General features: G+C 40.4%; 1 non-coding gene and 2 gene segments (V, D, J or C); 2 read left to right on the top strand and 1 right to left on the bottom strand.

The window, feature by feature from the left end:
• Positions 1 to 23,701, top strand: LOC148096610 (Ig kappa chain V-III region MOPC 63-like). The segment is given in 4 exon segments: positions 1 to 830; positions 938 to 1,243; positions 22,651 to 22,692; positions 23,323 to 23,701. Coding segments are annotated over 4 exon segments (726 nt in total).
• LOC148096601 (Ig kappa chain V-III region MOPC 63-like) overlaps positions 1 to 24,099 on the bottom strand; it is a 104,850-nt gene that overhangs the window by 2,688 nt on the left and 78,063 nt on the right.
• LOC148096611 (small nucleolar RNA snR46) lies at positions 14,109 to 14,247 on the top strand. The gene has a single exon (XR_015717157.1). It is a non-coding gene; the product is annotated as a small nucleolar RNA snR46 (small nucleolar RNA).

The following is a 24,099-nucleotide window of genomic DNA, read 5'->3' as shown; positions in this document are numbered from 1 at the left end:
AGCAGTCGCTTTCTAAAACATCAGATATGTATTGGATTCAGAACCACATATGAAAGTGACCCAGATCGGATTTGAAAATATCGGATTTGTGCCGTTCACACTGTCATACCATGATGGGATAGATGGGTCGCATAGGGTCAAAGAAGTCGGATTTGATGCGCTTTCACCTGCAGTGTGAACGTAGCCTTAGTTCTGTCCTTGCCATCCTCACTTTTTTTGTGTGTTTTCACCTGTTGGAAAAAAAGCTCACTCGCATCACAGCCTGTGCCTGAATCTTGGGTCCTTCATTCATAACACCATGCAGCTTGCCTCAGAAACCGTGACAGTAAGAATAAAATGAGACTAAAAAATTAAAGTAATAAATATAAAATAATGTATTTGTGATGATTCAATTTTTTGGACTATCCACTCTGTGCATAAGAAATGTTTAAACTGTAGAGATACAATCATTTTGCTGCTGTAAGATTAGCATTTTGTCATGTTTGAAATATTAATCTAATATAATGTGTTTCTGGCACTTCCCCTCCCCCTGCAACTTTGTGTCTTTGTCTCATTTTCTCTGTTTGTACAACTTTATAGTGACAAAAAAAGGCTTTCTATTCTATTCTAACATACCTGTTTCTGTCAGTCAGATCATTTCCATAGAGAGGCACTTTGCATCAGCAGCACCATGCTCCAGTGCTCTGGGAGAGTTTATAGTCCTGAGAGTTGAACACTGGATGACTGACAGCTGTCCTTCATCACAACAGAAGCCACAGAAATCCTCCTCATCAAAAACATGACTTTGATCTGCGTCCTCATCTGGACTCTCCTCTGCTGCTGCTTCACAGGTAAAGTCCAGAGAATCAAACTCCTCTCCTCTATCAACATCTGTCCCTCTGAAATGAAGCCCACAAAACCATGAAGCTGCTTTATGTTTTTTTCTCTGTGTCCTCAGAGTCCAGAGGACAGATCACAGTGAGTCAGCCTGGAGCAGTGAGCTCTGCTGTGGGAACAACTGTGAGCATCAAGTGTACGACCAGTCAGAATGTTTATGGCAACAACCATTTACACTGGTACCAACAGAAAGATGGAGGAGTTCCTAAACTGCTCATTTACCTTGCTAGCAGACGAGAATCAGGGATTCCAGCTCGTTTTACAGGCAGTGGATCAAACTCTGACTTCACTCTGACCATCAGTGGAGTCCAGGCTGAAGATGCAGCAGTTTATTACTGCCAGAGTTTTCACTATCCTAACAGTCAGTATGTGTTCACACAGTGAAAAACAGTCGTACAAAAACCTCCCTCAGTCAGACTGTGCACACATTTTTTGCATAGCAAGGAAAATTTAGAGAAAGTCTCGAGAAACAATCTGTCATCTTGCAAAAAATTATTTCTCTGAAACGAAGCTGACAAAACCATGATGTGTACTCTATCAACCCTCATCACCTCACTTCAGGCATTCTTCCTGAGGGGGGGAATACTTATGACTCATCTATTGTCCTTTTTATCTCTGCAGAAAACCTTTCACGGAAAGGGTATTGGATCCAGTTGTTTTACTGCTGTTATGATCCCACCTGTTGAATCATGATGGTCATGATGCAAATGACAACATCAATGACACAAAGGAAGACCCTCTTCAGATTTTCAAAGTATGCTTAGCACAGTGACACAGCATTAGGTGATGTTCATAGGAAACTGCCGTCGGTCATTCCCCATCACCACCCTAGCTTCTGGTTTCTGTGCTGCTCACAGAATCATGACGCCATCATTGAACTCCCTCTGTTTTGTCGATTGGAGCTTGGCACGCTTCCCTCACCCTCAGATGCCCGTCTGTTGTCCACAGTCTCCTCTTGATGATCCCTGGAAAGCCCAGAGGCATAGCTGCCTTGAATGGTCCTTACTTCTCGGTGAGTCTCTGAAGTTTTCTGATCAGCACTCAGCCTCAACCTCAGTCTGGAGATGATTTCTTCCAGCAATTACTCTGGCTGCTGTACCCGTATCTCCTTACTAGAGATGGCACGATACCACTTTTTTATGTCCGATACCGATACCGATATCATAAATTTGGATATCTGCCGATACCGATATGAATCCGATATAGTGTGTTTTTTAATCAATAAAACGTTTTTTTAATATCTTGCTGCATTTTGTATAAGTTTATACTCAAGTTTAAATAAATAACAACACTAAAGCTATTCTGTTATACCTGTATGTAAAAAATACACTGCGCCCAAAATATTTCATAGTTCAGCAACACTGATCAATCTAATAAACGTAAACCTGCTCCATCCTCCCTATTCTGGTATTTTAAAGAGTACTTAGCAGAAATATCAAGCAACCTAACTAATAGGGTTGCAAACTCCCAGCAAAAAAAAAATAGGGAACCACCCCCCACCCTCCAGCTCATGATGCTTAATCGATGTAATCAAATTTAATTTGATGTAGTGTGGGGGAAAAATGCACAGAAAGAAATTATTTTTCAAGAATAATTAAATAGATTCAACATCTTTCTTCAACAGAATTGCAGACTGCACAGATGGTACCTTCCCAAAGGAAAAAGTACTATAGCTTACTAGGGTATATTAGACTTAACAGTTACTATATACAGTAATGGACTTCTATGTATTTTACATTAGATTAAAACTTTGGGTGTAAGAGTCAGATAATTATTTATTAAAAGCTAGACATTTTAAATGAGTACAAGAAAGAAAAGTATGTCTTTGTGCCCCCTTTTCCCTGTTCATGCCCTATCGGCCCCCCTGGCTAAACTTTGCTAGATCCGCCCCTGCACAGTTACCAGCCGTCAGCTACGTAGAAAAAGATCCTGGTGTAGAAAGTAATATTAAATAAATTCTAACAACAGCATATCAAGCTTAAACGTGCTGCTGTTGTTCAGCCGCTGGTTTCCTCTTTCTGGTGAGAAGTGGGCCAAAAACAAAGAAGAGAGACAGACTTGCGACAGAAAAGCCGATCAGCTGATTATTAAGCAGTTTCACGATTGACTAGCAGCAGGAGAGAGAGAGAGAGGCAGTCGCGCCGTATATCTGTTGTTAAGCTTAAGGTGGGAATGCTTTACAAACATTCAGAGATGAACTTACACACTTGCTTTACTTCTCTCTGGGAAAACTTCCTCGGAGATGAAATGCTGGTTTGCTAGCTAGGCTACAAATACACACAGTGGCTCTATCACGTGATGCATACTGCTGCGACGTGCTACGGTTATGAGCCGAGTTACGCTGTGTAGCAAGCTTTGTGAGGTGCTTTTTTGATATTTAATGGATTGGATTACATTTTTTATTTCTCGCCGATATCCGATCCAGTAATTTGGGTCAGTATCGGACCGATACCGATACGTAATATCGGATCGGTCCATCTCTACTCCTTACTAGAAGGAAAAACCTCTAAACATTTAGAAAACACATCAACCAATATCAATCCACATTTTCCTTTTAGTTCAGTTAACTTTACTTATGGGTCATCAAAACCTATACACTCAGTTTAATACCTGTAAATGAACTGCTAACCCCACAAATCACAGTAAAAATCATAGAAAACATTGTTTTAATGTTAAATCTGGAAACCCCCCTTTTGACACATGGTCTCTCCCATGAGTCAACTCAACAAAACTAGGGGAATAACAAAAGAAAAAGGTTAGTTAGATCATTTCCCAGGCAACATCAGGGCTTCTCCTCCGGAGTAATTTCACTCCAGCCCTGTACCCCTGAGTTAAAAGACATCAGCGTCTTTTGCATATTAAGTTTAACTCCTGGCTCTGCCTGGAGCCTGCATCCACACTATCATTGCCTGGAAAACAAAATCTGTAAGTTAAATCAACCTTCACACTTGCAAACAACTGGAGGTCATAAGAGTAATAAAGTATTCAGCATCACAAAGACAAGTGTAAGATGCAGTTTTTCTTTTCTAATTTTCCCCAAATCATGGATCATCCCATGTATTTATGGTAAATGGTAAATGGCCTGTATTTATATAGCGCTTTTTACTAGTGCCCCCTAGGGACCCCAAAGCGCTTTACACATCCAGTCATCCACCCATTCACACACACATTCACACACTGGTGGAGGCAGCTACAGTTGTAGCCACAGCTGTCCTGGGGCAGACTGACAGAAGCGAGGCTGCCATATCGCGCCATCAGCCCCTCTGGCCAACACCAGTAGGCGATAGGTGAAGTGTCTTGCCCAAGGACACAACGACCGAGACTGTCCGAGCCGGGGCTCGAACCGGCAACAGTCATACCAGAATCTTTTTTCCTTTTACAAAAGTTAAACGGTTGTCCTGCAACCTGTTATCAGCAGTGGATTAAGTCAACATTTGATAACAAAACCTGTCTGTTAAGTTTTCCCTGCTATAATTTAATCATTTTCCTAATATAGTATTAGTCCCCTGGTCTCTTTATTACTTTTCATCTCTCTAAGTGAGGCCATAACACCCGGTGCCATCTCTGCATTCTTATTGCCAAAGAGTGCCAAAGCACTTTAAGCACAAGAACAAGATTGTTAGTTAATCATTTACCAATCAATATTGTCTGTATGGACAGCAATTTCCCCCCCAAAAAAGTGCACATGTAAAATGTTGTTAAGCGATGCGGTTGGAAAAATGGGTGCCCCTAAGATAAAAAGGTGCACCGGTGCAACCAAGGCAGAAAGTTATTCTAGAGCCCTGTAATGTTAAAGATCATTAGAACATGAAGGCACTGCTTAGCTTAACTGAAAACCATTCTGGGATTTGTTTTTTGAACTTTAGCATTCCAGTTGAACAAATGAAACACCAGGAGAATAACAAAGTGAAAGATGAAACCAAATCATTTTAACAATGTTCATGTTTGAAAATATACAGCTTAATAAAAACAGGATGACTTTATTTGCACAACAAGATCATGTGAGTTGATAAGAAGGTTCATTTTTGGTATAGAGGAGTTTATTTGTTTTGGATGTGAGCGATGACAAAACAAGAAAACAGGTCCTTATGTTCCCCAATCTTCCCAAACAGAAAATGAAAAGTAAACCAAAGACGAGTTTCTAAGCAACGCTCTTAACCAGGAAACAAGTGTTTCAACAAAAATGCCCTTTCACTGCTTAACTGCTGCAATGTTTACATTTTACTGTTTACACTGCACAAGTTTACTCTCACAAATTAAACCCTTTATGGGTGAAAAAAAGATGGAGGACCTGTGTGTGTGTGTGTGTGTGTGTGTGTGTGTGTGTGTGTGTGTGTGTGTGTGTGTCCTCAGTGAACTGTATCAGTCTCTGCAGTATCTTCCAGCTGCAGCAGTCACTTCAGTTTCTGTTCAGTCTGACTGAGGGAGGTTTTTGTACGACTGTTTTTCACTGTGTAAACACATACTGACTGTTGATAACATGAAAACTCTGACAGTAATAAACTGCTGCATCTTCAGCCTGGACTCCACTGATGGTCAGAGTGAAGTCAGAGTTTGATCCACTGCCTGTAAAACGAGCTGGAATCCCTGAATGTCGATTGCTAGCAATATAAATGAGCAGTTTAGGAACTCCTCCATCTTTCTGTTGGTACCAGTGTAAGTAGCTGTTGCCATGAACATTCTGACTGGTCGTACACTTGATGTTCACAGTTGCTCCCACAGCAGAGCTCACTGCTCCAGGCTGAGTCACTGTGATCTGTCCTCTGGACTCTGAGGACACAGAGACAAAAACATAAAGCAGCTTCATGGTTTTGTGGGCTTCATTTCAGAGGGACAGATGTTGATAGAGGAGAGGAGTTTGATTCTCTGGACTTTACCTGTGAAGCAGCAGCAGAGGAGAGTCCAGATGAGGACGCAGATCAAAGTCATGTTTTTGATGAGGAGGATTTCTGTGGCTTCTGTTGTGATGAAGGACAGCTGTCAGTCATCCAGTGTTCAACTCTCAGGACTATAAACTCTCCCAGAGCACTGGAGCATGGTGCTGCTGATGCAAAGTGCCTCTCTATGGAAATGAACTGACTGACTCCAGCAGGGATGTTGTTTGTCGATGAATCAACCACTTCATGATATTGACAAAAACAAAGGTGCTCATTTCAGTATCCAGTTAGACTTATTTAAGTGGAAATTATTTTTCTGAATGTCTCTTTTTATTTAACCTTTGTGCCCTCATCAAATTTTCCACCATGTCGACACCTTCATATACAAAAATGTGCATGCAAAAAAATTGCCATAAAGTCCTCATATGGCAATATTTTTTCTCCTTTCTTTTTCAAAAATAAATTGAGCCCTTTTCCAATTTAAATAATTTTCACAGTTTTAACCCTTTGTAGCCCTGGCTATATAAGTAGCTCATTATTTAAAATTGTTTTGTTAATATTGATAGTTAATTGCAAATGTTTAATGTGTTCAAGAATGTATACAAATGCCTGCAAAGTATGTGATGTGTGTCAGTTAAATGCACAACCTTTTTATTTGTATTTTGAGGTTTATGTCATTATTTTTGATATGCTATTGATATGTACTACAGCTCCAGTGAACCCTGAAGTAGTCTCAGGTAGATGGGTGGGAGTAAGTGGGGAGCCGTGTGCACTCTGCAGGAAGCGAGAGAGACGAGAGCTGAACAGTGTCGAGTGAACGCAGAGGTCATAGAAGGCGACAGACGTATTTTCGGGTTGACGGATAGTTAACTGAGTCGAGAACTGTTGTACCCTACTGTGAGGTAAATGTGAATTTTGTCTGACACTTGTACCCAATGTTATTGTGTAAAACGGGCTAACTGCTAACCGCGATTAGCCGCTAGCATAACTGCTAACATAGCCGCTAGCGTAGCCTAGCATATTCGCTAAGCTCTTGTTCTGCTCTGTTTTATTTATTAAGCTAATGCTAAGATTGAATGTTATCGCATGTGAACTGGCATTTAGCGGGGTTGTGTGATTCAGTAGGAGGAGACGGACGTCTTGCTGGCGTGTCAGAGAGGTCCCTTCTGCTGGTGTGCTGAAGTTATGTGTTCACGTGGGAGCACGTGGAAAGGACGACTGTGAGTGCTGCTGCCGCGGCCTGCTGGTAGCCGTGACCCAGTTTCCCCGCTATCCCCTTGAACTGCCTGGAGGTGTGAGTACTGTTGTTTGCACGTGCTTTTTTTATTTTTACTGCTTGGCAACAAGTGAAGCGACCATATTGTTTTAGGTCCCAACGCACCCGAGCCGTGACTCAGGCCTGCAACGAGGGGTTTGCTAGCAGAAAGTATGTAGCACTTGAGGTGTGTGTGTGTTTGGTGAGAGTGTGTGTGGGCCCACAATATTATTTGATTATTTTGTTTCTGTTGAGGTAGATACCTTACCATTGTTTAACAAACTTTATTGATTTTACTTATTTTCTTTTGTGTTGTTAATTAAGCATTCACTAAAGTGGAGTTAACTTTATAATTGACCTGCTTGTGTGTGGTTTGTTTCCATATAGTGTAGTTTTGTTGCATATTTTATACCATAAGCATTAAAAAGGGAGTATCAATAGGAAAGTAACAACAGGAACCCAGGGCCCCTCTCAATAGAACGTGGGACGGGTGTTACACCTTTAAATGCCACTTTAAACAGTTTAATCTTTATTGAAAAAACTAAAAATGTTCCATATAATAAATAGGATGGGACATTGGTGTTTATTAGTGTCTTGGACATGTCAAAGTTGAGCAACAAAACTGATTTGATTGCATAATTGTTAAGTTATTTATGAAAAACAAAAAAAGCTGAAAAAATATTGTTGTATGAGGATTTAATGCCAGATTCTGTTCTTGTACATTTTTGTCCACAAAGGTGTCGACAGGGTGCAAAATGCATCAACAGAGTACGGATGACACGTAAAAGTAAAAGACACCAGATTTCAAAAAACTTGACCAAAAAGATTTCCTGCAAAAATCCATGTCACAAGTTATAACACAGCCAAAATGATCACAACATTTAAAAAAGTATAAAAAAGGCTTTAAAATGTAAACATCTGTTGATCCTGTTACAGTCGCTAAATTTATGGCTCAAAGAATGAGAGGATGAGATGAGATGCCACAAGGCTGCTGCTGGTCTTTTAATAAAGCTTTTAATAAAGGGGATGTAGCTCCTCCCAAAAGGACAGACGGAAGCAAAAGGAGCAACAAAACCATGAAAAGTTCCAACAGGGCAGATTGTTAAACATCAGGTGTAGTAAAAAGGTTGAATGTGTTCTTATGTCCACATCTAATGTGAGTCGAGCTGTTTGGGTCACGTCAGCGGTCGATAAACCAGCTGCTCTTCATAGTTTCTCATCCTGAAGCAGTTCTTTGTCCTGCATTTGATTCTAATCATCACATTAAAACTATATTAATAAAGAGATTCAGTGAAATAATTAAAGTACATGGTATCATTTGCATGGAGAACTTTACCAAAAACAGGAGCAGAGAGAAAACAGTCTGTATCTCTTGTTGTCTTACAGTGAATTATTATGATCCCATTTTCATTGCTGACAGTAATGCTAACAATAATTTAAAATAGAACACAAATACTCTCAAATCAGCTGTGTTAATGGAAATATTTATAACTGTCAGTATGTACTGATAAATTAAATTCAAATGTAGTAATATATAATATAGAGCATGTACCTAAGCACTTCAGAGACACGTTGCCTGAAGTTTTTACTTTAAAGACTAATCATAAATATTTGTGTTTCTGTAGAACTTAAAGCAGGATGAATTAGTCATTAGTCTTTTGAGTTTGAGAAAATTGTTTCTAACTTTCATAATCCAAAGATAAAATATTTAAATGATTGTTTTCAATCATTCAATCAATGTAAAATAATGTGTGTTTCTGAGCAGCTGTCAGTTCCGATTTTCTTTTTCTCAGTTCCTCTCCAGCTGAGGGAGGTTTTTGTACGGCGTTGTATCACTGTGTGAACGGCCACGTGTTACAGTGCTGACAGTAATAAACTCCTGCATCTTCAGCCTGAACTCTGCTGATAGTCAGAGTGAAGTCAGTCCCAGATCCACTTCCACTGAAACGATCAGAAACTCCAGACTGACGGCTGGTAGCATAATAAATTAAGAGTTTGGGAGATTCTCCGTCCTTCTGAAGGTACCAGTGGAGGCAGCCGCCAACACTTGAACTGGCTTTACATCTGACAGAGACAGTCTGTCCTGGAACAACAGACTGAGCTGTAGGAGTCTGAGTCAGGACTTGTTCTCCTGATGAACCTGAAAACATGAAAAAGTGGAGAAAAGTTATTGAGATGATCAACATCCAAACATTAGAGGATCATTTCTCTAACATGGAGAACAGATGGAAGAAGGTCAGTGCTGCTTGTTTCAGAGTTTCTCCATCATAGCAGAACATCATTGTGGTGAACCTGGCTGCATGCTGAAGCAAAGACAGAGAGTCTCACCCTGAACAAGGAGCCCCAGGGTGACCAGCAGTAGAGTCAGTGACATCATCATTGTGCTGCTGGTGTGTGAGTGGCTCTGAAAGGCCTGGACAGCCACTGATCAACACTGGCCTCTTAACAGCTGTGAGCAGAGAGGCAGGACACATATGCAAACACACAGAGTCAGTCAGCTGCAGGTGTCCTCTGCTGAATAATTAAATCATTCATGACATCTAGTGGAGAGATAAATTTGAATTTAAAAAAAATCAAATGGAAAATGTGAAATAATTCAAATATGAATTCTAATACAAATAAATATAGACATGCATGGATTTAAGACGGGCCTTAAATTTGAACAAAGACAGAGACTCAACAATGTTAAATCAAAAGCTGTAAGATGGACTGGAAGAGTTCATGGAGTCAGGGGCAATCTTTTGAGACAGACTCAGATTTCTGAACATTTTGCCTTGAACATCCTGTTTTTGCTGGTTAAAATTTCTGCAACAAAAAGGCAGTTTGCTTGTGTTTGAGATTTAGATCCGACCACATTTCTTTGCCATGTTTATGTCTCTTCAGGTTGAATCCTTTTCCCCCCTATTGCTATTTTCTAGCAATTATTGCAACTTCTTCTGTTTAACAGTCATATATATATAAATCATATCCTCCAATGAGCGCGGCCTGTGTGCCAAAATAAATACTATGCTTTTCAGTTCTTCAACGGGGCTTACCACTTTTACCATGTTTGGCTGGACTCCAAACGTGAATTTAAAGTAAAAAATGGGAGTGATCTGTTTACTGTTCATGTTCTGTCACAGCACATAGAAGATTCATTTCTTGCCATTTCACAGTGTGACCTGTGAGGCCAACCAGGGCTCCCACACCTCATTATTCAGCACCACTCTTGCTGTATTTTTTGTTTGTTTCATGCTTTACGACCATTAAATTTTCCTAGTTTTAAACACTCCCCAGATAGCAAGGAAACATTGAAACAACGTTGAGTCAATATCAGGCGACGTCATTGAATCAACGTTGAAGTGTGACGTTGACCTAACGTCACTCTTGCACCCTTTTTTAATGTTGAAACAACGTCAGGTTTTGATGTTGAATCAATGTTGAAACCTGACATTGAAACAATGTCAGATCCTGATATTGAAACACTGTTGAGCTATGGTGTTGATTTTCAACCTCTTTCGCACAGTTGCTTTTTATTAAAACAGTTAAATCATGACTGGAAATCTACCTTTCTTTATAGGTATTTTAACCAATACTAAACTACTGCATGTTTCCATCAATACTTAAACCACCTAAACACATAATTGTACTTATTCCTCAAATTGGACACCCTTTATAAAAAAACAACAACAAATGTCTCACAATGTATCATGTCAATATTAATATCCTAAAATAAGAAAGCATTGCATGTGATGTAAAAGAGAAAAAAAATAAACAAAAAAAGGTCAATAGGCATGTTTTGTTTGCTAAATACTTTATTAAAAGACAGTTTCCTATTTACATTTATATGTTTCACAGAAGTTTGTAATTTTTTACTCTGGGATGGGGATACATGATGTGCGTCCTGCACCACCCATACCCATACGATCTGGGGCGTATCGGAGCCATTTCTGCACTGCTTGTGCAAAGACAAACTCGGACATAGAGTTTGCCCCTAACTGCTGCGTCAGGCCATCTAGGAAAAAAATACACACACACACAAACAAAAAAAGTGAATTAGAGCACATGAATAAGCTCTTGTTAACTGTCTTCAGCGGGGAGAAAGTATGTAAACTCCTAGGCTGATAAACATGAAAGTCACCAGGCGTAAATCTGCAAACTGCCGCATTTGATTCCAAAAGAGCTATGAGCTGTGATAAGGCTTAGCATGGTGTGCCGTGTATCCTTTAAAACAAAATAAACATGGGGTCCTCGGGCTGTACAACTACAACCCGAGGACTAAACAAGCCAAAGACCAAAGACTCCATCTCCAGATTAACCGGACATGAAAGTCTTGTTATTAAGAAAGACAAAGTAATATAGCAAAAAAACTGTAAAACTTACCACCATATATGCATTTGCAGAGCGCTTTATCTTTAAATGCCATTTTTTGCTTTGTCTGGTCCTTGGTTTTTTTCCCTGCCCAGTTGAGTACCGAGGCCAGCTCGTTTGTAATGGCATAAGCCATTACACGGCGGACTCGCACCTCCAGTGTGGTCCCTCCAATCAAGGCAAAGCGTCTCACCTACAGACACATTTTAAGAGATGGAATTAGCGTGTCTCATGTCTTAAATGTGTATGCAAGTGCTTGTGTGTTTAATCAACAGGCCGTTGTTATGTATTTAAATCACATCTGACAGCTATTACACTTTATAGTTACAAAGTGTACATAACCTTTATATACTTACCATTGCCTTATTTGCCTCTTATGATTGAAAAGCTGACTCTGCATTGTTTAGCTCCTCAATGTTGTGCAAGGGCAAATCCAGAGGCAGTACCCCAGCATCTACCGATTCATTGCAGCAGGGATGGCGGATGGCTCTGACCTCCTCACGGAGTTCGTTAACAGCTGTCGTCAGGTCTGACAGCATAGCTAATATCTTTTGTGAGGTCGCATCTGTTTAAAAAAACAATTCCAGAAAGATTAATGGCTTAAGCAGTGAGAGGCGAAAAACTAATAAATAAATAATAAAACGCAGTTTACGTGTGGACAAAAGGTGCAAACGCAAGTTAGGTGAGCGTGCAACGTAAAGTTAGGTGAGCGTGCAACGTAAAGTTAGGTGAGCGTGCAACGTAAAGTTAGGTGAGCGTGCAACGTAAAGTTAGGTGAGCGTGCAACGTAAAGTTAGGTGAGCGTGCAACGTAAAGTTAGGTGAGCGTGCAACGTAAAGTTTGAATTGAGTGCGAATCGAAGTGGGTGCTCTCCAATCATTAAAAGTAACAAAGTCATTGAACACATTTATACAGTTACCTTTACGTTTATCAATCATATATCACAGATTTACAATTTTTTGTAGTACTATGCTAAAAAGCAACTACAGAGCGAAAGTCTGGGTCAAGCGCCGAGGCGACGGCAAGAACAAAGGAACCCTCGAACCGTTAAAGCTAGCTTTGTAAGGGAATATAACGGAAAAGTATGAAACGAAAATGTTTTCTTTGTTGACTTTGTTCGCAGTGCAATTTATTTGTTGCCGGATTGTAAGATGAAAGTAGACACAATTTCGGGCTCCCACATTTTGTCCGAAACTTTACATTAACAAGTTTGTTTGTTTTTTACTGTTATTCAAATGCAACCGTGGAAATAACGAATAGAACAAAAGTCATTCATTCTTACCTTATATTAATCGTGGTGCAGGCCAGTGCAGTGCATGAACTGATGCCTTCTCCGGTCAATTCCGCTGAGAGTAAATCTAATGTCCCGCTCTACTGTACAAGACAATGGTTACCTGAAGGGATGTACCACTGTGAGAGGGGGGGCTATGGAATAGTCCAAGTGGTAGCAGCTGTAAGCGGTTTCATCAGTATTTCAGTGTTGTTTCAACATTGGTTTTGTGTTGACATTTCAACCCTGACGATTCTGATGGTTCAGATGGAAAATCAACATCTGTTCAATGTTTCCTTGCTATCTGGGTCTGTACTTTAAAAAAAGATCTCTCTCTGTCTTTGTGTCTCTCTCTCGCTCTCTCTATACATATATATATGTGGCAACAAACATCCACGGATACATCAGTAAGATCATTAAGATGGCCCCAACTGACCAAGTGCTCAGCAGTGAATACCTCAGGCAGCAGAAACCGAAGAAAGAAGAGTAAGAGGAGGCACCATCATGGAAGGACAGGCCCCTGCACAGTATGTACCACTGGCAGAGAGAGGAAGTGGCTGATATCCAGAAATCCTACCAGTGGCTGCATAAAATTGGACTGAAAGACAGCACAGAGGCTCTAATCATGGCAGCACAGGAACAAGCTCTGAGCATAAGATCCGTAGAGGCTGGGATCTATCACACCAGGCAAGACCCCAGGTGGAGGCTGTGTAAAGATGCCCCAGAGACAATCCAGCACATAACAGCAGGGTGCAAGATGCTAGCAGGCAGGGCACACATGGATCGCCATAACCAATTGGCCGGCATAGTATACAGAAACACCTGTCCCGAGTATGGCCTGGAAGTCCTGAGGTCAAAATGGGAGACGCCCCCAAGGGTGGTGGAGAATGACTGAGCTAAGATCCTGTGGGACTTCCAGATACAGATGGACTTGCAGATGGTTAACCAACCGGACATCACAGAAGAATGTCTTTGATCATACAGTTTAAGGCAAAGTTTACAAATTTAAGTACAACAATGGCAACATTTAACAATTCACTCTAACAGCAGAGAGATTTGAATTTGTGTGTACAGTATATAATAACTGATTGTTTCATATGTTAAAGTGGGTCCATATTCTGTCATTCATGAAACACACCTGATTTTGTTTGGAAACACAAATTAACACCTTTCTTTAGAATTGTATTCATTAAATATGAAGCGTTCACCATGGATCTCTTAATAGTTTCTCTCCACATACTGCTTTGGATCAGGTTTGTCGAAAACTCATCAATCTTCACTGAGGGTCAAAAACAGCTCCAGACTGACTCGCAGTAAAACTGTTAGAATGATGATTTATAAAAGATTAAACAAAGTGTTTAGTTACATCTGCAGTTTTGTGAAGATAGGCACAATCTCTTCTGGAAATTTGTCCATAATCACTGAACACTTACACTTTTATTTGGTGACACTACTGGTGGTGAATTGTTTCAAAATGTTAAAGACGTCTTCTTTCATCAAATGAAAGAAGACGTCTTCTTTCAAAGAAGACGTCTTTTTTCAATGAAAGAAGACGTCTTCTTTCATTTAATGTCTTCTTAAATGAAAGAAGACGTCTTCTTTCATTTAAGAAGACGTCTTCTTTCATTAAAGGTTTTTACTGTTGATGTGTACTCATTATCTCAAACTGTAAAACAGGATTAATGATTCATCTCAGTGCTTTACTTTTCTGCAGCTGTTTCAGATCAGTTCCTCTTCAGCTGAGAGTTTTTTGTACGGTGGTTTTTCACTGTTTGAACGGGAAGCTGTAACCACTTTGTCCACAATAATAAACTCCTGCATCTTCAGCCTGAACTCCACTGATGGTCAGAGTGAAATCAGTTCCTGACTGACTTCCACTGAAGCGATCAGGAATTCCAGACTGACGGCTTGTTGCATAATAAACAAGCAGTTTAGGAGATTCTGCAGGTTTCTGAAGATACCAGTGCAGGTAGCTACCCATACTTGAACTGGCTTTACATCTGATAGAGACAGTATGTCCTGGAACAACAGACTGAGCTTTAGGAGTCTGAGTCAGGATGATTTCAGGTGATGAACCTGAAAACATGAAAATAGGAGAAGTTTAGAGAAAGATGATCAAGTATTAGAGGATCATTGCTCTAACATGGAGGACAGATGGAAGAAGGTCAGTGCTGCTTGTTCCAGAGTTTCTCCATCATAGCAGAACATCATTGTGGTGAACCTGGCTGCATGCTGAAGCAAAGACAGAGTCTCACCCTGAACAAGGAGCCCCAGGGTGGCCAGCAGTAGAGTCAGTGACATCATCATTGTGCTGCTGGTGTGTGAGTGGCTCTGAAAGGCCTGGACAGCCACTGATCAACACTGGCCTCTTAACAGCTGTGAGCAGAGAGGCAGGACACATATGCAAACACACAGAGTCAGTCATCTTTCCTCATCGTGCCATCATCTGTCATGTGACACATTCGTCCTTTAGTTAGTGCAGTGCTTTTTCGTTTTACTTTGTATTTTTATTCATTCAATTTGCATTCACTAATTAAAGATATTTCAGCACACATGAACATGTATATTTACTTAAGTATCCAAATCTCCACAATGTTTTGTCAATTTGTGTTTAAAAGGTTAAAATTGACCAATTTTTCTTTTCCAAATTCTTCCATCATTTACTTTCAGAGAGTGTGTGATGACTCATGCTTTGGTAGTTATGAATATAAATCACTATTGAAACATATACATAATTGCATTAATATATATATATATATATATATATATATATATATATATATATATATATATATATGCTGACATCAAGACAAGAAAGCTCCCTACCATGCATGCAGGCTTTCACCCCAAGTCCAGCACCCTGAGACTGTACGCTAAGCGGAAGGAAGGGGTCCAGGGACTGGTGAGTGTCAGCACCACAGTCCAGGATGAGACAACGAACATCCAAGAATACATCAGTAAGATGACCCCAACTGACCAAGTGCTCAGTGAATACCTCAGGCAGCAGAAACCCAAGAAAGAGGAGGGAGACGAGGAACCATCATGGAAGGACAGACCCCTGCACGGTATGTACCACCGGCAGATAGGGGAGGTGGCTGATATCCAGAAATCCTACAAGTGGCTGGACAAAGCTGGACTGAGAGGCAGCACAGAGGCACTAATCTTGGCAGCACAAAAACAAGCTCTGAGTACAAGATCCATAGAGGCTGGGGTCTATCACACCAGGCAAGACCCCAGGTGGAGGCTGTGTAAAGATGCCCCTGAAACAATCCAGCACATAACAGCAGGGTGCAAGATGCTAGCAGGCAGGGCATACATGGATCGCCATAACCAAGTGGCCGGCATAGTGTACAGAAACATCTGTGCCGAGTATGGCCTGGAAGTCCTGAGGTCAAAATGGGAGACGCCCCCAAGGGTGGTGGAGAATGACCGAGCTAAGATCCTGTGGGACTTCCAGATGCAGACGGACTTGCAGATGGCTAACCAACCGGACATAGTGGTGGTAGACAAACAGAAGAAGACGGCCGTAGTGATCGATGTAGCGGTTCCGAATGACAGCAACATCAGGAAGAAGGAACACGAGAAGCTGGAGAAATACCAAGGGCTCAGAGAAGAGCTCGAGAAGATGTGGAGGGTGAAGGTAATGGTGGTCCCCGTGGTAATCGGAGCACTAGGTGCGTTGACTCCCAAGCTAGGCGAGTGGCTCCAGCAGATCCCTGGAACAACATCGGAGATCTCTGTCCAGAAGAGCGCAGTCCTGGGAACAGCTAAGATACTGCAGGACCCTCAAGTTCCCAGGCCTCTGGTAGAGGACCTGAGCTTGAAGGATAAACCGCCCACAGGGGCGTGCTGGGTGTTTAGGGTTTTTTTTATATATACAGTGGGGCAAAAAAGTATTTAGTCAGCCACCGATTGTGCAAGTTCCCCCACTTAAAATGATGACAGAGGTCAGTAATTTGCACCAGAGGTACACTTCAACTGTGAGAGACAGAATGTGAAAAAAAAATCCATGAATTCACATGGTAGGATTTGTAAAGAATTTATTCGTAAATCAGGGTGGAAAATAAGTATTTGGTCACCTCAAACAAGGAAAATCCCTGGCTCTCACAGACCTGTAACGTCTTCTGTAAGAAGCTTTTCTGTCCCCCACTCGTTACCTGTATGAATGGCACCTGTTTGACCTCATCATTTGTATAAAAGACACCTGTCCACAGCCTCAACCAGTCAGACTCCAAACTCCGCCATGGCCAAGACCAAAGAGCTTTCGAAGGACACCAGGAAAAGAATTGTAGACCTGCACCAGACTGGGAAGAGTGAATCTACAATAGGCAAGCAGCTTGGTGTGAAAAAATCAACTGTGGGAGCAATCATCAGAAAATGGAAGACATACAAGACCACTGATAATCTCCCTCGATCTGGGGCTCCACGCAAGATCTCATCCCGTGGGGTCAAAATGATCATGAGAACGGTGAGCAAAGATCCCAGAACCACACGGGGAGACCTGGTGAATGACCTGCAGAGAGCTGGGACCAAAGTAACAAAGGTCACCATCAGTAACACACTACAACGGCAGGGAATCAAATCCCGCAGTGCCAGACGTGTTCCGCTGCTGAAGCCAGTGCATGTCCAGGCCCATCTGAAGTTTACCAGAGAGCACATGGATGATACAGCAGAGGATTGGGAGAATGTCATGTGGTCAGATGAAACCAAAGTAGAACTTTTTGGTATAAACTCAACTCGTCGTGTTTGGAGGAAGAAGAATACTGAGTTGCATCCCAAGAACACCATACCTACTGTGAAGCATGGGGGTGGAAACATCATGCTATGGGGCTGTTTTTCTGCCAAGGGGACAGGACGACTGATCCGTGTTAAGGACAGAATGAATGGGGCCAAGTATTGTGAGATTTTGAGCCAAAACCTCCTTCCATCAGTGAGAACTTTGAAGATGAAACGAGGCTGGGTCTTCCAACATGACAATGATCCAAAACACACCACCCGGGCAACAAAGGAGTGGCTCCGTAAGAGGCATTTGAAAGTCCTGGAGTGGCCTAGCCAGTCTCCAGACCTCAACCCCACAGAAAATCTGTGGCGGGAGTTGAAAGTCCGTGTTGCTCGGCGACAGCCCCAAAACATCACTGCTCTTGAGAAGATCTGCATGGAGGAATGGGCCAAAATACCAGCTACTGTGTGTGCAAACCTGGTAAAGACCTATAGTAAACGTTTGACCTCTGTTATTGCCAACAAAGGTTATGTTACAAAGTATTGAGTTGTATTTTTGTTATTGACCAAATACTTATTTTCCACCCTGATTTACGAATAAATTCTTTACAAATCCTACCATGTGAATTCATGGATTTTTTTTTCACATTCTGTCTCTCACAGTTGAAGTGTACCTCTGGTGCAAATTACTGACCTCTGTCATCATTTTAAGTGGGGGAACTTGCACAATCGGTGGCTGACTAAATACTTTTTTGCCCCACTGTATATGTATGTATGTTTGTATATATCATCCATAACTCAGACTTGTAGTCATTTTAAAGCTACTGTAAATGTTTCGACTTCTGCTTCTTTTATTTCCAGTGTAGTTCGAACATATTTCATGTCAAACTGTGTGATGATTCTCTCTGTGCTGATATGCATGAGAGGTTTCTTAAAGGGAAGTGAAACAATGTGTGAGTTAATGACTGGTGGAGCAGAAAAAACACCTGACAGAAACTTCTTAATGGAGAAAATCAAATTGTGGTTCCTGTCCTCTAAGCTGATTGGTGGTTCCTAGGTGATACCCGCCCCACCCTGACGGTTCTGCCCCCCTCCAGTGAGGAGCTGCAGCATATTTGCCTTTGTGTGGTCCGAGCAAACTGATGCTTAAAATAAAACTTCCTTCTGCTATCCCCATTTTTTGAACACAATACAAATAATCTTTGTAACTTAAGAGGTAATGTTTTATTTTTTGCTCTAAACATAATAATTAATGTCTGTAATATCACTATAAATTCAAGTCTTAATAATTTCGATTTTATATAGAAAACAAACTTTTAGTTTGTTTTCTATATTTAACATTATGCATAATTCGAAGCGCTCTCTTCTGTAATAAGTATAGTGGTGTTAAATTAGTCACATATGTATTCCCCCATACTTCAACACAATAACTCAAATAGGGTAAAAATTATGAAAAATATAATATTTGCATTGTCTTGTAATCTAATATATATCTAACATTACCCAGGATATAAATATTTTTGGCCATATTTTTTTTGATATGTTCAACATGAAATTTCCATGTTAACTTGTCATCCACTAATACACCCAGAAAACTGTTCTGTAACTCTTTCAGTGAAAACTCCATCTATGGATAATACTATCTCTTCTTCCTTTACACGGTTTCCGAATATCATAAACTTTTTTCCAAATTCAGCGATAACTTATTTACATCAAACCATTTTTTTTAGTTTTTTCATTTCAATAACCATAATTTTATTCTTTCAAGTTTTCTCTGGAGCACAAACAATTTGTGTCGTCTGCAAACAAAACAAAATTTAACATTTTCGACACATCACAAATGTTGTTTATATATAAATTAAAAGGTTTTGGTCCTAAAACAGAACCTCGAGGGACCCCACAGTCTGTTTTCATTCTTTCAGATGAATTAACTAAACACTGCACACACTGAAACCTGTTATCTAAGTAACTGCTTAACCAGTTCATTACAATTTATCTCACACCATAAGTACTTAACTTGGAAATGAAGATGGAGTGTTGCATCTTTAAAATGTACATTAATCAAATTTTATAGGTTTTGTCTTTTACATACTGCATGTTCATGTTGGTATAGTAGGGTTAGTTGGTCACTCATGTTTTGTCTTGCTGTCTTTGGACGTTCCATTAGAAAGACTGTCTTTCATTTTGTGGAGATTCATTCATTCATGGATATTGTAACAGAGTTTAAAATATTGAAATCATTTCATGGTTGCTTTAAAGAACATGGAGAATATGGTAAAGTGTGTGTGTGTGTGTGTGTGTGTGTGTGTGTGTGTGTGTGTGTGTGTGTGTGTGTCCTCAGTGAACTGTATCAGTCTCTGCAGTATCTTCCAGCTGCAGCAGTCACTTCAGTTTCTGTTCAGTCTGACTGAGGGAGGTTTTTGTACGACTGTTTTTCACTGTGTGCACACCCACTGACTGTTAGGATAGTGCCAGCTTTTACAGTAATAAACTGCTGCATCTTCAGCCTGGACTCCACTGATGGTCAGAGTGAAGTCAGAGTTTGATCCACTGCCTGTAAAACGAGCTGGAATTCCTGATAATAGCTGATTGACATATTTTATTAAAGGTTTAGGAACTCCTCCATCCTTCTGTTGGTACCAAAACATATGGTTGTTGCCATAAACATCCTGACTGGTCGTACACTTGATGCTCACAGTTCCTCCCACAGCAGAGCTCACTGCTCCAGGTTGAGTCACTGTATATTGTCCTCGGGACTCTGAGGACACAGAGACAAAAACATAAAGCAGCTTCATGGTTTTGTGGGCTTCATTTCAGAGGGACAGATGTTGATAGAGGAGAGGAGTTTGATTCTCTGGACTTTACCTGTGAAGCAGCAGCAGAGGAGAGTCCAGATGAGGACGCAGATCAAAGTCATGTTTTTGATGAGGAGGATTTCTGTGGCTTCTGTTGTGATGAAGGACAGCTGTCAGTCATCCAGTGTTCAACTCTCAGGACTATAAACTCTCCCAGAGCACTGGAGCATGGTGCTGCTGATGCAAAGTGCCTCTCTATGGAAATTAATGGAAATGCCCTTGTCCATTATGTAAGGTTTACTCTGTGTTCAAGAATCAGTGATTTGTTATTTTTGTCTGCTGTAATTACATCATTTTTTCTCTTTCTCTTTTTAATTAATCCATTAAGTTATTCATAAAATCAGCAATTTGTGTTTTGTTGATTATTTTTAAAAGCATTTTTTCAAAGTTTTACATTGTGCATCTTATGCTGAGCAAGCTTTGGTTGTGAGGATTGGGCAGGCTATTCTGTGACATACTTAAAATCTGGTAATACAGTTGGTAAATATTTGCATGAAGAAAAGTCATCATTTCTTCATCTTGCTCTGTACTACACTATAAAGATTACAGCATAAAAACATATAAGCAGCACATCATCAGAACTTATACTGAGTCTTTGCACCAGACCATGTGTCTTACTCATGGCCATTGATCAGTGTCTGTTGATTAATGGTCATGATAATTTGCATATTTATGATCAAGGAACTGACCTCCCAGCCCATTGTTCATTCAGTGGGCTGGTTTCAGTTATTGTGCAAATGTACTGTTTATAAGGTTGGAGAAACCTGCAGTCAGCTGAGACTGAACAAGTCACCTGGATGAGTGACGAAATATTTCTCCCCCTGAAAACGCTGCGTCCAGATGAACAGAATCAACCTTTTGGGTTTTACTTACCTGGATGATTGAGCGTGCATCAAGACACCATGTGCGTTAGTGCCTAATTATGAATAATATTACTCAGATATTGATCAGTGACAAACACAAAAGGCTACAGTTTCAAATATTTTAGACTCTCTGACTGGTGAGAGTAAAATGTTGAACATTTGTCTCAATGCTAGATAGAAAGCACTCAGGCATAGAATTTAGTGTTAATATGAATGTCTGTGAATGAGGCATGTTTTATGAAGAGCTTTGTCTATGTTTATATGTCTGGTTGGGTCTTAGACTCCATCTCACCGCCCCCCACACACACCCGTCTGGGGCTCTCCCCAGCTTGTTTCTAGGAGGGTGGCGCGGCTGTGCCTCCAGTGGTCCTGGTTGGGCTCTTGTGCTCTGGGGGGAATCTAGATGTCTGGGATGTCCTCCATGCTTGCTTCATGTCCTGGGGGGCAGTGCTATGGCTTCCTGCAATTACTATTAGATAGTTACATGGAGAAACCTTTTGAAAACAAGCGCACTCACGCACACAGGTGTGCACAGACACTATCTTCCTTGGATGCTGCCTCTAAGCATATCATGCGCTGTCGGTCTTTTGTGCTGCTCAGTAGCATTGAGTATTAATATTTACTCTTACTTATGCTTATCTAGGTTGTTGCTGTGGTCTCCCTACTGTGTTGTTCTCTTTTTGCTTGTTTACTTCTTTTTTTTCCAGCAAGTGATCTCATGGGTTTTCATTGTCTTTTCTCACTGTCCCTCTTCCCCTCTGTTTTTCTTTCCCTCTCCTTTCCTTAAACTTCTCTTATCTGTCTTTCTCTTTACGATCCCCCGATTATATCTGTTCCAATTGTAATCATTTAAAAAGAGAATAAAAATAAAAAAATAATGAAGATGAATCAAGTGTATCAGTATGGTAAAGCCATAATGATACACTTGAGAAAATAAATCTGCTGAGAATTTTTCTTGGCCTTCAGACAATAATTCTGATTGCTTCAGTGCCGAACGGGACAGGACAAAAAATGTGATTGTCCAAAAGCTCATGGATTGAACTGTATTTAAACTAACATTGTATGATGGTTTTTGAAGAAGTCATATCAGCTGAGTCATGGCTGCTGTGCAAACAGTGAATTATTTTGTTGAGTTTGTTTGTTTCAGAGTCAGAGAGCCGTGTCTCTCTACAGTCAGAGGTTTTTGTACGGCAGCTCAATGAGTTTGTATCACTGTGGTTCACGTTCGGTGGAGAAACCAGACTGGATGTTGGAAGTAAGTCGCATTTAAATCAGTTTTTTTTACTAGCTGTTTCCTCCTAATTTTGTTTTACTTGTCTGGATGTGAAATTTTAATTTGTTAAATATAATTGTGAAGATTTATTGTAGTCACAGTGGAATACAGTGTGCTTTATAAATGTATATGAAACTTACATTTGAATCATTTAAAACATTACAATAATCCACAGGATAATTGTTTTTAATTAACAGTTTGAATGGCTGAATTTTGAGGGCTTGTAGTTTTAATTCAGTCTGTCAGAGTCAGAGAGCCGTGTCTCTCTACAGTCAGAGGTTTTTGTACGGCGGCTCAATGAGTTTGTATCACTGTGGTTCACGTTCGGTGGAGGAACCAGACTGGATGTTGGAAGTAAGTTTATTCTGGTTTACTATCAAATACTGTCTTTTTATTAAAGTGCATTTAACAATTTCTCTTCTGATTTTAAGAGAAAAGCACTTAGCTTTACAATAAGTTTGATGCTGGAATTATTTATCATCCTCTAGTGTCGTGGAGAATAATTCAGATCTGCTCTGTCAAAATATTATGTCTACATTTCAGTAAAATTAAACTGAAAAAAAATCTAACAATAATATAAAGAAGAAGAACTGTCAAGTATTGTTTGAAATTAGTTTGTTTGTGTGAATTTTAAAAATTGTTTTAGATATACATGAAGAGCATTTTGTGTCGCTGAATATATATTCTATTTATTTGTTTCCAGTTAATATTAATGTAAGTCATGTACAATACTGATGATTTTAAACTTGTTTTGTAAATGTTTCCACATCTGCTTCTTTTATTTCCAGTGTAGTTTGAACATATTTCAGGTCAAACTGTGTGATGATTCTCTCTGTGCTGATATGCATGAGAGGTTTCTTAAAGGGAAGTGAAACAATGTGTGAGTTAATGACTGGTGGAGCAGAAAAAACACCTGACAGAAACTTCTTAACGGAGAAAATCAAATTGTGGTTCTTGTCCTCTAAGCTGATTGGTGTTTCCTAGGTGATACCCGTCCCGTCCTGACAGTGTTGCCCCCCTCCAGTGAGGAGCTACAGCAGGGGACTGCAACAATCACATGTCTGGCCAACAAGGGCTTCCCCTCAGACTGGAGTCTGTCCTGGAAGGTGGATGGCAGTGGCAGCATCAGCTGGGAGGAGAGCAGGAGCCCCGTGGTGCTGCAAAACGACGGCCTCTACAGCTGGAGCAGCACCCTGAGGCTCCCTGCAGACCGTTGGATGAAGGTGGGCTCTGTGACCTGTGAGGCCACCCAGGGCTGCCAGACTCTGGTCTCAGAGCCACTGAGGAGAGACCAGTGTTCCCAGTCCTGACCTGACTCAACCTGATACTGGTTTAATGCTCTCATTCTCAACTCTGTAACTGTCTCTCCATCTTTCTTTTTTAAGAACAAATAAAGACTAAAACTGTTATTTTCTTTCTCATAATGACAACATTCATGTTTTATGTTATAAAGATGTTTTGCAAAGTGAATTTTGGTTGAATCAGACATTTAATTTTATTCAAATCTACAAACCTGCACTTGATGAATAAATTTTTCATTTAGAAGAATTTAGACCAACTCTGCACTCCAACATGATGTCTTTATTTTAAACTGGTAAAATAAAACACAGGTGAAAGAACCATTAAGGAGATCTGCATTTTGGCAAAAGCTGAAAAAGGAGTTTTAAAGTTGTACAGGTTATTTTTATGTTTGTTCAAAGTTACATGCGTGTGGTAGGTTGTTGGTGGTGTTGCTCACCTGTACCAGACAGACTGGTTCAT

Source organism: Neolamprologus brichardi, chromosome 22 (genome assembly GCF_056152115.1).
Source record: "Neolamprologus brichardi isolate AB-2024 chromosome 22, ASM5615211v1, whole genome shotgun sequence".
In the NCBI taxonomy this organism is placed as follows: domain Eukaryota; kingdom Metazoa; phylum Chordata; class Actinopteri; order Cichliformes; family Cichlidae; genus Neolamprologus; species Neolamprologus brichardi.
Note: the sequence above shows the minus strand (reverse complement) of the source record. Positions and strands in the feature narration are given on the sequence as shown.